At 39.4% G+C, this 16,151-nt stretch overlaps 1 protein-coding gene across 3 annotated transcripts in view; it reads right to left on the bottom strand.

Moving 5' to 3' along the window:
* Positions 1–16,151, bottom strand: part of ABCC8 (ATP binding cassette subfamily C member 8) — a 74,392-nt gene that overhangs the window by 24,914 nt on the left and 33,327 nt on the right. For all 3 annotated transcript variants that reach the window (XR_004418236.1, XM_033062828.1, XM_033062829.2), the window contains exons 13-22: positions 15,535–15,640; positions 15,202–15,312; positions 13,245–13,320; positions 13,049–13,154; positions 8,855–8,890; positions 7,329–7,364; positions 3,906–4,004; positions 3,032–3,116; positions 2,293–2,373; positions 142–279 (exon numbers count right to left, since the gene is read on the bottom strand). Coding sequence is in view for 2 of the 3 variants with exons in the window: in XM_033062828.1 (XP_032918719.1) it covers positions 142–279; positions 2,293–2,373; positions 3,032–3,116; positions 3,906–4,004; positions 7,329–7,364; positions 8,855–8,890; positions 13,049–13,154; positions 13,245–13,320; positions 15,202–15,312; positions 15,535–15,640 (874 nt within the window). In the remaining variant the exon portion in view is untranslated. The remainder of the gene's footprint in view (positions 1–141; positions 280–2,292; positions 2,374–3,031; positions 3,117–3,905; positions 4,005–7,328; positions 7,365–8,854; positions 8,891–13,048; positions 13,155–13,244; positions 13,321–15,201; positions 15,313–15,534; positions 15,641–16,151) is intronic.

Here is a 16,151-nt window from a genome sequence, read left to right as displayed (position 1 = left end):
CTCCTCTAACTGGCTGATTATCAAAAGATCTTTATTACATATCTTCTCACTGAACTCTTGGTGGACAGATGGAGTGAAAGCACTGTTTGCAGCAAGACCTGTTCCCTGCCTCCTCAGAAAAAATGGGAAGAGGTTCCTTACCCAGTCAGCATGGGGCAAGTACTGCAGTTTGTGGGTCACCAGCACAATGGTCCTCTTGTCCTCCCGCAGCATTTTCAGGATCCCTTCTTGCATGAGATGGTCACTCAGGTGGATATCCAGGGCAGAAAAAGGATCATCCTGTCATGAGGATAAGGGGTCAGCTTTTGGGGTCAGATCTTAGGGGATCCAAGGAAACTGAGAGGTTTTAATAGCAGGAAACCCAGGTAGATGGACATGGACACACAGAAGAGGCCATGAGATCAAAACTGTGCTGAGGAACAGTTTCCTTTCATTTACAGAACACCAGACCTTGAACTGTGTTTTGGCACAGTGCCAGCTGTGTCAATTCTACAGTTCTGTGGAGTTTTCTGGGACCTGCTCCTCTCCCCAGATGTGTTCATGGCCCACACAGCTAGATAACACAGCTTCTGTCAGGCTCCAGACAATGTCCCCGTGTGGGTCTGTGGCAGAAATTGCATTACTGCTTCATGGATGGGAAAACGAGCTAATTCTGTTTCCCTTGAACACCACTGCCTTTAGTCTTTTTTTTTGGTTCATAAATCAATACTCTATTAACAAGGAATCACAAAAAAAAAAGAATCACAAAAGAAGTAATATTGATCATTTTGCTGACTCAGCTCAGATGATTTGAGACCTACATAATCTTACTGAATCAATCAATTATATGTAATTCATTTAGGTATAAATTAATCTGAACTATCTTTTGGGAAACTTATTTACCCAATCCTATTTATATGGAATCACAAACCTTGTGATTTGATATTTCTGTTTGCAATAGTGATACTGGTTGCAGGATTTACGGAGTGTTACTATTTCATACTATGTAATATTACACTAAACCCAGGCTTCATTAAAAATCAAAAATATCTATAATTAGTAATAAGATAAATATGATCACTTAGATTCTAATAAATGAGAGCATCACAACATAAAGCACCTAGAAAAAGTGCTTTTGAAACACAGTAACTTCACGATCCAGAATTTTCTCTCAAATGTGTGTGTGCACTGTGCTTGCTGAGCAAGGATGTTGTCAGCTCTGCTGCTGCACTCTTCTCACCTAGCACAGACCTAAACCTCAGCCAGATGACATTTATACTTGTGAGACTGAAGTTTCATAAGTATTTCTTATCAAAACCAGCCTTAAAAGAACTGAGTATTTGCTAATACTAACACATAGGATTCCTGATTATTTTCGAAATATTAATACTGGAAATAAAATTTATTTGTAGCTGTTTTTCCACTGTCAAATCATAAGAGAACCTGCTGCTGTTAGGAGGTTATTGAGTGTCCTTCACAGAAGGACAAAATGGGCAAAACCAAGTTACAGACCAATAGTGGATCTGCTCATTTTCAGCTCCTGACCCAACTGCTCCCATGCTCCTACACTCTGATTTTTTGCCTGGAAATGTCCTACACATGAAGCAAACACAGATTGATCAGCCCAATTCCCAAACAGGGAAAGGTCTAAATAGCCTCCCTTTCTTTTAGGGATGACATCTAATGTGCACAGCTTTTCTAATCCACATGATTTGTGTCTCACTGACATAACAGCTGGATTCAAACCTTCTAGAAGACTGAGCTAAAGGAGGAAGTCCTAAATTGGGAAGCCAGCAAGCTCACTACAAGTGAGTGTGGAGGATGCATCTGTTTCCCCACCTGTGAAGCTGTTAGAACCTGCTGTCACTCTCCTTCCATAGCTGAAGGTGGGACAGGATATACAACAGGCAGTTCAGGGTGCAAAAGCAGCTTAGTTTGTTGCAGAAAGGAAACACCCCAGACACAAGACAACATTAATTTTAGGCCTGAGACAGCTTAGGAATTTCATGAATACAGTTGAAACTATTACATTTCTAAGACCCAAAGATAAAAGCAAGGGTCAAATTGAATTTTCAACATACTGAGAGGACAAGCATCAGCATTTCAATGTGCAATACCTAACTGTCTGTCTACAGCATTTACAAAATGCTTCCTACCTGCAGGCTGGCTAACAACAGATAGAAAATACACAGTGCACATTTGGCTTGGCTCAGCAAAACACAACGTGAAATGAAATACTGAAAAGGAGATACTCTAAGGGAAGGAGCAGCTCGTGCTTCTGCATGGAGCAGAAACAGAAGGGCAGCAACTCACCAGGAACACAACATTTGTCTGCTGGTAAAGTGCTCGTGCCACACTGATCCGCTGGCGCTGCCCTCCAGACAGATTAATACCCTGGAGATAAGCAGGAGAGAAACAATCAGACTGGGAAAGAAAACATCCAGTAAATATTCATATTCCTTATTCTATGGATGATTCATAGGGGATTATTCTGGGCAGAGAAACATTATAAATTTTTCTGAAGTGTGGGCCTGTAATGTAACCTTGTGGTGTTTTAGGAGGCATTTTGGGGTTCTTTTGTTTATGCCAGTGCCAGTATATGTTAGAGTAAATTGTTTATAAATCTGTGACTTCTGTTTCCTTTCTCATCACTCCCTAATCTTCCCTGATGTGATAAAGCCATTGATTAAACACCTGCCTTTCTGTAAATGAAAGGGCTCTAAAAAGAAATAAATCTATGTGTTATTATTTATTTTTCTATTACTTCTAAAGAAACCAAAAATATCCTGTTAAGTCGGGATATCTGCAATAGCAGCTGCAGAACAGTCAAACATTCTGATAGCAGCACACTTAAATCATTGCACCTCACATAAATGACAGTGTTTCCATGTTCACTGAGCAATGAGCTTTCAGGCTAATGACCCAAACATACACTTAACTAAAAGATTACCTTTGTTGCCAAATAACCTGTAAGGTTTTAAGAACCAACAAAATAATAAACCCCCTTCTATATATTTAAACCAAAAATAGAAGCCTGTAGCTGTTTACTGACCCTCTCTCCAATCTGGGTTTGGTCACCATGAGGCAGAATGTCAATATCAGGCTGGAGGGAACAAGCATCAATTACTGCTTTGTACCTGTGGAAACAAAAAGGGCAACAAAATCCACACAGATACTGCTGAAGAAGCACATTTCCTACCTGCAGAGGAACAAAAATTAACCAGCTGGAAAAAAAAAAAAATCACACAGTGGAAAAGGTATTTGTTAGCCACTAATTGTTCTAATGGGATCTCTTTCAATCACATGCAAGTAAGTAATATTTCAGTTAAGAAAAAGGATCTTAGGTCAGCTTCCCAAATAAAAATTTCAAATAGTTAAACCTAGGAAAAACAAACATAACTTCTTCCAAGGTATACTACTATTTTTTAGCAGCCCTTTTTCCACACCCAGGACCTATGTTTCTTGTTTCACTATCCAAGGATAACAGGGAAAAAAAAAGAGTGTAGGATGCAAATACATAATCAGCTACTTCTTTTAATCAAATGATTTCTAAATATTTTACAGTGTCTGGTGGAAATTTATATTGAATAAAAAAGCAGCCCACTAATTCTCTACAAACAATACTCCCACTCCCAAACAGGTGATGTCCTTCCAGGAGAGACAAATAAGTCAGTCAGGTGAGAGAACACTGCATGCAAAACAAACATGGTCCTTGGAAATGGAAACATTTGTACACTGGAGCTCAAGTGAGACAAACCCTGTGCCTTGTGTCACTCAGGACAAACATGGTCCAAGGGGGAGAGTGTCAGGTTCAGGCAGGTGCAGTAGGTTTGTTCCTACAGGCAGATGGGACCCATGTGTGACCCCCACAACCACAACATTTATGGAAAAGGGGACACAAACACAGCAGTGCTGGAACCTGTTACCTCTGTTTGTTAAAAGAGCTTTCAAATGTGATATTCTCTTCCACTGTGGCATTGAGCAGCCAAGGCTTCTGTGATGCATAAGCTACTGCCCCTCTTTTCCTGGGGAAAAAAAAAACAAACACAGGAGTTCCCAGCACACCAATGCAATTACTAATTAATGCTTTTGGAAACCATTTTCTTGTAAATGAACAAATTAACAATTAGTCTTCAAAAACGCTTTCCTTTCTTTCTTTTGGACAATCAACAGCTCTTCCATCAAGGAGATACATAAGATAATAAATTTCCTACAGAATACTGAAACTGTTTACCCAACTGAATTTCACTTTGTTCCCTCTCATCCTACTGTGAGATGGGGTTTCGAGAGCCTAGCTCAAGAAAGCTGCCTCTTGAGCAGAGTGGATTGCAGGAGGAAAATTACCAAAGACTGAAAGCAAGATCTGTTTGGATAGATTAAAAAAAAAAAAAAAAAAAAATCAAATGTGTAGCAGATCGGTAGTAAGGCAACACATTTCAGGAGGGACATTCTAGAAAGATAAAGTGCTTGAAAAAGATCCAAACAACTCCACTCATGCACAAAGGCAATTCCCTCTGTCATTTTTCCTCCCCATTCTAAGAAGAGAACTAGAGTTAGAAAGTAAATGAGTAAGTAATTTCTATGCCTGTAAAGGCAAGAAAAGAGAACACAGACAAAAAAAAATTTGCTAAATTTCCCCCAGTGAAATGCCCCTCAATGTACTGTCAGAAGGGACAATTTACCATGTACAAGCAACAGAATCTTACTCACCATGCACATATTATTTCACAGAAATGATTATTATTATTTTAAAAGGAAAGTGTCTGCCTGCTAGAGAATTTGTGTCTTTGTTGCCTGTGGTGCATTAAGGATCCCAGTAAGGCAGAGCTGGGAGAAAGGCAACATCTTTTACCAGAGCAACTGATACTGCTGGAAAACTCATTGGCATATCAACCTGTCTATAGAAAAGGGCCAAAAGAGGGATCACATGCCTAAAAGCATATCTGTTTTCTTCCTAGCTCTATCAGCTAATCCAATAAAAAGACAGGACCTCTCACCCAAACATGGCCTTTGTCTGCTAGACAGCTGTAATGGAACCTATTTCTAGTAGGACCTTGAAAGCAATTCAAATCATACCTTGACAAAGTACATTTTATTTCTCTTTATAAGTTAAGGTCACTTGCCCTGCTCATTTTTTTCAGGCTTTTACCAAGTTTGTTCAGAAATTAAGATAGGATCCAATTTTTGTCGATGACCTGAAAGAACACACGATTCCACTATTCTGGTAACGTGCTTCCAAGTTGAAATTTATGATGGCTCACTAGAATTTAATTAGGCTTTATGTATTTTCTTTATTGGAAAATGAAACAGAAATAGCTAAACAAAAGAAAAAGAAAAAAAGCAGAAAAGATCCCCTAGGCAGCCCAGCCTGCAGCCCCAAAATCTAATTCAAAGAGCATTCAGGTCTGCCTCGAGAGAGGCATTTTTTCAATTAGTATGAAATTTTCATCACAATAATTGAGAAAAAATTACTCTGAGCATTCCAAAATGAAGATTTATTCCCTTCCCCTCCTTTTCATTGGTTGAAACTGTAACTTGGCAGCTCATAATTCTCCATGTGAATAAAAAGTTACTGCTAATTTAGTTTTTGAAAAATAGCAGCAAGGTTTTGAGGAAAAAGTTTTTACAACTTTAGCAGAAAGTGTTCTTTGGTTGAGTGAAGATATGGGCCCTGCCAATGTGATGCACTCCATGCTGAGAACCAGCACAAAGCCTGGGAATGCCACTCACACTTTGATTACATTCTGCTTTTAGGACACCACTGAGAATCATTACTGCAAGAACTTGGCAACGGGCAATGAGCTTGCCAAAACTTATTATGGACTGAAGATTTAGTAAGAGCCTCTAAATTAATCGTAATTGCAAACTGACAATAGGATAGCATATCAGGACTGATCATATTTTGACATAAACAAAAAGTCTCCAAGTGCTTTCAAGCTTCTTCTTCACATATATAAAATCTATTGCATGCCCACAGTGCTGCTTACAGTAAAGAGACAATATCAAACAATTGCTACTGAAACTGTGAAAAGCAGGTGACTGAAAATCCAGAAAACAAAATATTCTGCAATGGAGTGTGCAGAAAGCCTGCCTTGAACATACATAAGGTTTCACAGTTTTAGGACTGAATGCAAACCAATGGTTTAGGAGAGAAAGGCTTTTGAGGGAATATTCTGTGGGTGGAAGTGATTGTTTCCTGGCCCCATACTGCACAAATGTGTTTTCAGCAATGGAGCGCATTTTTTCCTCTCTGATAATACAACAGACTAACCATAGCCTCTTAATTATCACCGAGATGTTGACAGAAAAATTCAGCCTTGCAATAAGTAAGGAAGGCCTTCCCTGAGCTCACTGGAGACTGTGAGCTTTGTCTAACATAGAATCAACCCTGTTTACTAATTATGAATCCGATTAATTCATCCCAACCAACACTGTCAAAAGGAACAACATTCACTTCTTTACAGCGTGGGTGACTGAGCACTGGAGCGGGTTGCCCAGAGAGGGTGTGGAGTCTCCCTCAGTGGAGATGGATTTAAGAACCATCTGGACACAACCCTGTGCCAGGTGCTCTGGGGTGACCCTGCTGGAACAGGGAGGTTGGACCAGATCACCCCTGTGGTCCCTTCAACCTTACTCCTTCAGTCATTCTGTTGAGAAGAGTGTTTGTTTAAATTTATTAATCTAGCCCTACTTTCACATTTCATTTTGTTAAGTCCAGGAGGCACAGCAGATCTTCAAGATTAAACACAACTAGTTAAGGGACATTAATGTATGAATCTCAGTGCCTTAATAAACCTATGAAATCTCAGCTGTTGGCAATTTAAAAAAGAGAATATATGCACTTAAAAAGCAATGGAGTTAGGATTATGATGATAGAAGAAATAATACATTGCAAGGCCTTTCCTGTGTGTTTTTGGGATTGTTGACTACAGTCTTATCTTGATTATTTTACACAATCCATTAACTTCTATTATCATTCCACTCAAATTCAAATGTTCTCCAGATATGAGAAAAATGTGCACTGCTCTGAAATGTGTACTGCATATGCAAAAAAACCCCAAAAAACAAAACCTTCTTGTATTTTCAGCCTGATGGAAAGTATTTTAGCACTCTGGTACTGCCAGTCCTGAGTATTCAGGAAGAAATCTTTCTGCCATTATTAAACTTCAAGGGTCACCTGCTTGTTTCTATTTTAAATCTTGCAGTAGGTGCGTACAGAGACATCCTGTTTGTCTTCAAAGGGGGAACATTTAACTCATTAAGTGCAGAGACTGCTGAACAATGTTCACAGAATGGCTGAGCTTGGAAGGCACCTCTGGAGCTTCCCATCAGTTTTTAAAATGTTGTACCTGAATTCCGTGTCAACAGGAGACTCTTTCTCTGGGCTGTAGAAAACAAATAAAAAGGGTTTTTTAAAAAAATTATTTCAGACAGTGCAAATAACACCACAAAGTAGTATCACTATGCTATCATTAAAAATACAGTAAAATGACTGCATAGCAAAAATAAAGCTCTTTTTATGCTAAAGTTCTCTGGTACACGATGTTGACCTAAAAAGAGTATAGTTAAAGTTTCAGTTTGGAGAAGTGCTGAACCTTGTGGAAAGCCTTCAACACTTATGAGTAAATACTCAAGGACTTCAAAACTTTGACCCGAAACACCAAAGATGTTCTAAAGGATATAAGTGCAACAAAACCACCAGAGGCATTCTTACAGCACTTTAACAACTAGGATTCCCAGAACATACAATAATGTAGGCAATTGTTTCATACAGTCTAATAGTCTTCCCTATTTTGAATACTCTTGCCATGCTGTTGTACATGTTATCTAACCCTTTGCCATCCATCTCCACAAGAGTTTCAAACATGAGACTGTCTAATTCTGATCATGCTTCTCTTGTATCTTAATGGGTTCTAATGGTTTCCCTTCAGCTTGTCTCACTCTCTCTGAACACAGAAAGGACTGTGAGATTCCAAAGTGTCCTCTACCAGGAGGCTTGGACATGAGCTACATGAAAAGTTCCTCTTATGCTACACACAGATAGGAGCACCAGTTTGGCAGGACTCAGTCTGGCAACCAGGCAGGTCTGAGAAATAAAGTAAATGGGAGAGAAGAAACTGGCAAATCTAAAGAAAAAGCAGGGGAATAAGTGGAGAATCACAGAACCAAGAAAATATTCTGGTCAATAAAAGCCACGTAATTTAGCCTAAGCCAAGGAAAGGGAGGCCATATGACACTGCTGATTTCAATAACAAAGTTCTCCCTGAGTCCAGCAGGAACAAGGTCATCACTTTTACAAGGTTTAACATTCTGGAGGTTTGTGCCCCAAAGTCAGAAAGCTTTGTTCTTAGTTGATTTGGCAGATATTCCCAGATGAGCTTACATCCCCATTTCAGGATAAGCTATGTTAATCAGGTAAAAATAATTTCTGTGCCAACAGATGGACTAATCTCTTACTCTCCACACTTCTCTGTGTGTGCCTGAAGAATGGCAGGTGAGAAAACAAACTTCTGACAGGATGTAAAAAAATGAAGAGTAATGAGGAGAATTTGCTTTAATAAATGAGACCTTTAAATACATTTTCCAAAATGCAGTAAAATCTGGTTCAGACCTTTAGAGAAAGATTTTCAAACACATAATAGGACACAATATTCAAAACCTCCAAATTGTGATGCTTTCATAACAGAAATCCAACTCATATTTTCATAACTTGTATAAGTGGTTTCAAAAATCATATGCTGCAATAATGCAGTTAAAATTTAATTGATTTTCAGAATTCTGACTCTCTATCTTAAGCACAGATTTTATAAACCTTTGGATTTTTCTACAGCTATTGATTCAGCAGGAAAACCATTAATTGCACACAATACCATACCTGAAATCTTCCCCCGTCTCACTGTCAGAAGTGCAGCTGCATCACAAACAGAAAGCAAAGACTGTTTACTTAAGTGAGCACAAGCAATCTGCCCCAGAAAGAAAAACTATTAAATTCCACTTAGTGCACAGGCTGCAAACATTACTTATCACAGGGCTGCAGTGCAGCATCTGTTCCTTCTACACAAACTGACTTGATTTCATCAGGCAAAAAGATTTGGTGACCCTTTCTTACCTTATAAACATTAATTTGACTCAACAAATAAAATCACCTCCACCCTGTCCTGGAGGTGCTAGCAGAACTGAGAAGTCCTGCTGTGACAAGAATGCAGTTCCATTATAAAAAGTTCATTTTCTGGGAAAACAAAGTGATAATTCCTGATATGTATTTTTTTTCCCCGTGACAGTAACTGCACCTTTACAGCATATAACGGGTTAGTGTGAACCCCAAGTCCCTCCTTCAGTTGCCACATACTCTGTTCTGTGTCAGTCCTATCCTTGGGGTGATGTGCTTGTGTAAATGTAACCAGGTCCAAAGGACACACAGGTTTTGATTTTGCTATTTTTGAACGTGCAAAAGGATGCTCAGAGTTGTTTTGACAGGATGATTGGGCATACTTATTACTGGTGCTAAATTCAGTTCCATTCAAAAGAGTGAAAAATCTGTATGTCAAATGATATAAACAAAATCAAGGAGGAACAAAGTTTTCAGGCTTTAAAGAAGACAGGCTCATCAACTTTGTGCCAACACAATTTGATTATAAATATCCAGGAGAGAAAATGATACCTGCAGATTAAAAGGTTGGTTTGAGACACTTCCATGAAATTTATGCATAATAAGGAATGACCACATCTAAATCAAATTTACTGAACAATTTGAGGGCATCAGCCAGCCACCAGTACTTTTACTCCAAAGGTCTGTGTACTGATCAAAGCTTTTCCACAATAAACTCACACTCCACTAGTCTTAAGTGACCATGTGAACTCAGTGGCCCATTCTCCAAAAACCCACGAGCTTGTTGCATATCATTAATGAGAAACACATTCTTTACAGGAACTAGTGATAGGCTGAAATAGAAAATAGCTTTTCTAGCCCCTCCATGCACAACACAAAGACCCTGAACCAACTGTGTATCAATTCCCTGATCTGTTTCTTCTGTAGCAGGAAAATGATTCTCCATTTGAGTTCTAGCTCAAACTTCTCAATTCACTTTTCCCCATTTGTTCTATCCCTTCTTTCCCCCTTTTCCTGCATACTCTTGGCAATTAAGGATGCTTTGTTCTCCTACCAGTACTGAAATGCCAAAGTAACATATGTTTGATAATGAGGTCTAGATCTAATTTGTCAAGGTATTTTAGATGTCTAACGATGCAAAGATGAGCCTACTGAGATTTTCAAGCCTTCAGATTTCAACTTCCCACTTAAATAAAATTAAGTACTTGGATGTTTCTGAAAACTCCAGTGAACATGTATTTTTAAATACCAATTTACTTTGTAGGCATAAAAACAACCTTAATTTCTTTTTTTTTAATTTGATGGAAACAATAAATTCCGCATTAAGATGAAAACCTACTGTTAACAACCTTAAGTCTCTATCTTCCTTCACATTATAAAGGCTTAAGAGTCACTTGCAAGAACTTATGTCCTGTTTAAAACAAATTACATAATTATGTTTGAGCAAACTTTTTTCCAATTAGGTCAGTTTTCTGGTATTATTTACTGCAACAAGACTTGAATTGGGACTATTAAATGTGAGATACTGCCCAGAAGAAATTAGCATGGCATATACTATAATTATTTACTCAATAATAGGTCAGATCATTACTATTTACCACCTTTCCAGAATGTAAATAATGATTCTTCTATTTTTGTTAAATCCCTAACTGCATTATAAAATATTTATACTGAGATGCTCTCAGGCTGCTTTGGACAAGAGGCATTAATCTAAGCTGGATCTTGTGGACCCACATTGTAACACAACAAAAATACCACAAATGAGGCTTCTGATTATCTCCATCCTAGCCCAGGAATAAATTACATTACTTTTTAAGGGTTTGAAATAATTTTTGTAAGAAACAAGCAAAAATTATATGCATTTAATCCTGTTTTATTCATAAAGCAGGGGGGTAAAGAGTAGGGAAATGACTTGTTATCCACTAGACCAAGGGAAGGGCCAGGAATAGCATCCAGATTTCCTGAGCACTGAGTGACATGTCAGCAGGATACATCCTTCATCTTCATAGCTATGACCTTGGAGGAAGGGAAGGGGAAGGAAATTTGGATGAACTAATTCAGGTCTATTCTGTAACATGAATGACTGAAGCCAAGCATTCCCAAAGAGCTGTAACAAGGGACTGAAATGACTTTGGTGACACTTTCCATTGCCTGAGCTGAGGCTACTAGCCCTGGTGATTACTTGATAAGACTACTCTCCTTGAGCCTGGGATAAGGTTGCATGCTCCTGGTCAGGCATTAGTATTTTCTTATCAAATTAAGGGAGCTTTCATCTGATAGCTTGACAACACAGGTGTGCAGCCCACACTGGCTGCATCCATCACTCTGAGCAGACCAGTGCACATGGCAGCAGCTCTGAAAGATGAGACAACACATAATCTGTCCCAGTGCAGCCAGCACTTAAGAGTGCTCAGATTGTTTCAGCCACAAGTCCCTTCCTACATATCTGACAGATAGCACAGCAAATGTGATAACAACTGAATTTCACCTTGTGATACTTTGGCGCATACAGAAGACATGAAAACCAGCTCTGACCTTTCCACTGTTGTGAAGAACATACTTCTAAACAAGTGCTATTTAAAAACACAGTGGTTTTTGATCAGAAACATCATGTCATCTGTTTTAGTTTAGCGTCAGACATTCAAATTACACTTCTTAATCTTGTTATGCAGTCTGTAAAAAAATACAGCCTTGCTGAAATGAAATTAGTCCACCTAATAAGGCTGCAGGGATTCTATGGTTCCTCACCACAGTCTGATTTTGTGCTTAGGGAAGTATATTCTCATGGATAGATCATCACATTCTGGAACTTTGGCTTCTGTTCTTGTTTTCCTCACTAACTGAAAGGGTCACCTTCTTCGGTTTCATTTTCATAGACAACTTTCCCTCCTCGTACTATTGCTATCAAAGCACGTGCAATTCTGAGTAGTGTGACTAGCTTACACATGAGGGCTGGATATAAATCACATCTCTTGGTAAACACTCAAGGAATTTAGAGAACTGTTCCACAAAATCACTGCAGAATCTATTGGGTAACAATGACCCTGTGTCCATCAGAGTGTGTAGATTTGATTTACAGGTAGCCTGGTTTACCCTCATTCCCAATCACTTCAAAATAAAATTAATTGTTTCTCTAGGTCCTTCTGCAGTTTGTTGAGCTTTGGTTTTTTTTATACCTAAAGGGCAAAGTGCAGTCTGTATGGGTAGGAAGTCTGGTACTGTGAAATAAACAGGCCAAAAATGTCCACACAGATTGATCAAACTGTGTATTAGAGATGGTAGGAATTTACTGGAAACCATATACAGGAGCTGGAATATATTTTACCATCAGTCACCTCGCCTGAGGGTCAAGAGAAAAGTCCCAAGAGAAGCTGTTTGAGTTCAGTACTATTTTTCTCCCTCCCTTCAAGGCCAAAACAAAAGTTAGACAGGAATGGAATCTCTAAGTGGCCATCAGAGTCCAGGTGCTGAGTCCCCTTGGGAAGGACATGGCTAATCACTGCTGCCAGATCAGGCAAGGATGCACTGGGGACAACTCTGAGGTCACTGCCACTTGAAAGAGACTCTTCAAATTCTCAGGAATTAGCCTGGTGCTGGGATGGAGCCATCCACACATCTGAGCCAGGCACTGATCCTAGTGAGCCAGCACCTCTTTAGAGCTCCATGCAAAGGCATGAGCTCAGCCCTGAAAGTGCAAACACCTTTCTGTAGCTGCACAACACCTCAAGCTCATTAATTCTAATTCCAAATTAGTTAAAATTTCACTCAGGTTATGTTGCTGGAGTGCAGAGGTTCACCCTGGCTGGGGATTCTTTCTGATCTCAGGGTAAGGTTTTTGGGTATCTAGAAAATCCCCAACTCCACAAGCTCCCAGGAGAGATTTTGGGCTTTTTCTGCACTGCCACTCTAGTCGAGCTGAATTTTAAAATTAAATTAGGATTTTAAATTAAATGCCCCTACCTGCTCCAGGATATGTTCCCAGAGATCTTCTGCATCTCACCAAGTATGGCCAGCAAGAGAGATGACTTACCACAGCCCACCTGTCCTACAATCATTGTTAGCTGACCTGGAAGGGTGGAAGGTAAACATAAGATTATGATTTACCAAATAACTATGGAAAAATATCTTATTCTGTTTATCTGATGTAATTTTTTACCTTGAGGGATTCGGATATCAATATTGGACAATGCTGGAGGACCTTCAGGTGTCCAAGTGAAAAATCCATTTGTGATCTATACCAAGATAGAGACAAAAGATAAACAGAAACTCAGCTTCAGAGCTCACTTTTTTCCTCCAACATTAGAGACATTCTTTTTTCATTACACTGAGCACAGGAACAGAGTTAGCCTTTGCCCAGTGCAGGAAATGGATCTTCAAGTGACTGACTTTCTAAAGGACTGTGCTTTGATGGGCAGAAACCTCTGAACTCAAGCAAAACTATTAAAAAATTACTGAGAAATCATGAGGGGAAAATAGTTGCCATCTAGAGTTTCTCTTGTTCTATTGTATTTAAGGTGGGTACATGTAATAAGTGAAATGATTACAGCACAATTAAATTACATCCATGCCCAGTTTGCTCTCTGCAGAGCCCTGAATGTCACTTGAGACACAGTGCAGCTTTTCCAGCAATTACACCATTCAAATCCCAAGCAGATCTGCAGAACCTTCCATGAAATTAGATGTTGCTGCCCATTACAGCATCTTCCTTTCTATTTACACAATTCTCAGATAATCTAGGTTTTGCTAGATACAGAAATTGTTCCATTGAACAAGACTAAAACCAGGAAACAAAGCCTGTTCAGAGTTTAAATGGAGATTTCCATGGATACTGTCAGAAACAATTTTAAAAAGCACACATTTATACAGGACCCTCTTCTCTCACTTTTTCAGAGACTCTAAAGCCTTCAAAGCCTTTCAGCTATGCAAGGTAGAACAATTTTTCATCTGAGAAGAGTGGAAGAGGACACTTTTATCACACCCTTGAGAAAAATTGATGCTCCTATCTTGAGCAAAAGCGAGTGTGGTGTTCCTCCCTCTGGATTAGCAAAGGCAGCCAGAGGATCCTCTCTCAACTCATGCCCCTTCCTGGGCCAGGAGCTGCAGACCTGCACAAATTCCCTGACCCAGGGGCCACCAGTGACAGTGGTGTCAGCAGATGGAGCCAAAGATTATCCCTGGCCTGGCTTTCTGTTCGAGCCTTACAGAGATTCCTGCACTGGCCTCTCCTTTGTGACAAACTCCTCTGTTGTCACCCCAGGCATCTTTTGACCCAACACTGCCCCCAAAATCCTCTTCCAAATATTCCTTTTATTTTCCTGGAATTCTGTTCAAGAAGGATGCTGCACCAATTCAGCATATCTAAAAAAGACCTGAAAGCATTCCCAGTTGTCCTACTTAGTCCCATGAAACTGAATTATTCATCCTCTTTTGCTGGAAATGCAAATGTAATAGCAGACTTTCTAAATAAACAGCTTCATCACTATAACAACCATCAGGATTTTTATTACTTCTGGCCATATCCACAGTAAATCAAGAGCATCAATCTTCAAAGTGGCATGGGCAATTGTAATTTTTTTCTTCAGACAAGTTAGGTCTTTGGGAGTTAGTTTTTAGTTTCATCTGAGGAAAAGCTACTAGGAATTCCAAAATAGGAAGGGAAGATCCATGATGAGATTATTTTGGGAATGTCTAGAACAAATTCTTTTTGATTTTCTTCCTTCCATTATTCCATACAGACCCTGGAACTGGAAGAAAGAGTTCTGGCATACATAAAAGGTTGGGTCAGATGATCTTTTGAGGTTCCTTCCCACCTAGGCTGCTGTAAGTTAAAAATTTTGGACCTGAGAACAGGGTTAATGACTTAAACACTCGAAACAGAAAGTGGCTGGGTGAAATCTAGAGGAATAACTGCAACTAATCACAACCTAGAGATTAGTAGTTAATTCTTAAAAAGGAAGACAGACACAAGAAAGGTGGAGGTTAACTCTGACAAGTGCACAAGTGTCTCACAGTTCACAACAAACGTTGGTTCTTGAACTCGAAACTACCATCAGAGTACAAAAGTGACTATTAGCGAGCTAATATAAGTGCTATTAGAGTGACCTTCATATCACCTTTACACAAAAATCATCTGCTTCTGTGATGTTAATGGGTCTTCTCATGTGAGAGCTGTAATTGTTCCAGTCCTCCCTGGCAGGCCTCTTGCGATTCACAACCTTGAGTGGCTGTGCAAAATCAGAAAGACAGAAATAAGCACTAATTGGTGGCAGCATCAGCAAAATATCCTAAACCCTGGCAACCACAGCGTGAATGATACAGTTCAGGGTATTAAAACAGAGGTTTTTGCAATTGCAAGAAATAATCAGTAGGAAATGGAGAAGTGAAAAATTTATTCTGGGTGCAAACGATTGCAGCCACTTCACTGGCAATGAGACAGCTCTACTCACCACTGCTTGGTACTTGCTGTGATTGTCTGCACTTCTTAGCTCTGAAGATTTATCATGCTCTTCTCCAATTTCTTCACTTGACAAGAACTCACTCAATTTCTGCACACTGAAAGGGAAAAAAACCCACAACCACACCTCAACCTCAAAAGTAAAACTTTTGTTCATGCAATATTTATTACAGAGCCTCCCTTCTGGTATTTCAGCTGCTGTCTGCTGCACAGTTTGTTTGTCCTTGTTTTGTTACAGGTGTGTGAAAATGTGCAATGGGAAGTTACTGCAAGGAAGCTTTCAAAACCTGCCCTGTTGCCTATTAACTGTGATCTTTTCACAGTTTGTGCACATGTTCCTCAACACCAGACATCACCAGAGAGATCTCACACAAAGGTTTTTCCATGCATTTGGTGGGACACAGAAGGGCTGCAACAGTGGTCTGTTTTGAAGCCACCCACCCAAGTAGAATTAATGTCATTTATGCTGAGCAAGAGTGGCCCAGACAGTCCTACTGAACAGTCTTATGGAAGCTGCACACTGTGAGCCAAATTCAAGCAGCTATGGTGAAATATGATGTGCAAAAGGTAACCAGATAAAGGAATATACCTTAACAGAATAGTATTCAA

Source organism: Catharus ustulatus, chromosome 6 (assembly GCF_009819885.2).
Source record: "Catharus ustulatus isolate bCatUst1 chromosome 6, bCatUst1.pri.v2, whole genome shotgun sequence".
In the NCBI taxonomy this organism is placed as follows: domain Eukaryota; kingdom Metazoa; phylum Chordata; class Aves; order Passeriformes; family Turdidae; genus Catharus; species Catharus ustulatus.
The sequence above is the reverse complement of the archived record's forward strand: the minus strand, read 5'-3'. Positions and strand labels throughout refer to the sequence as shown.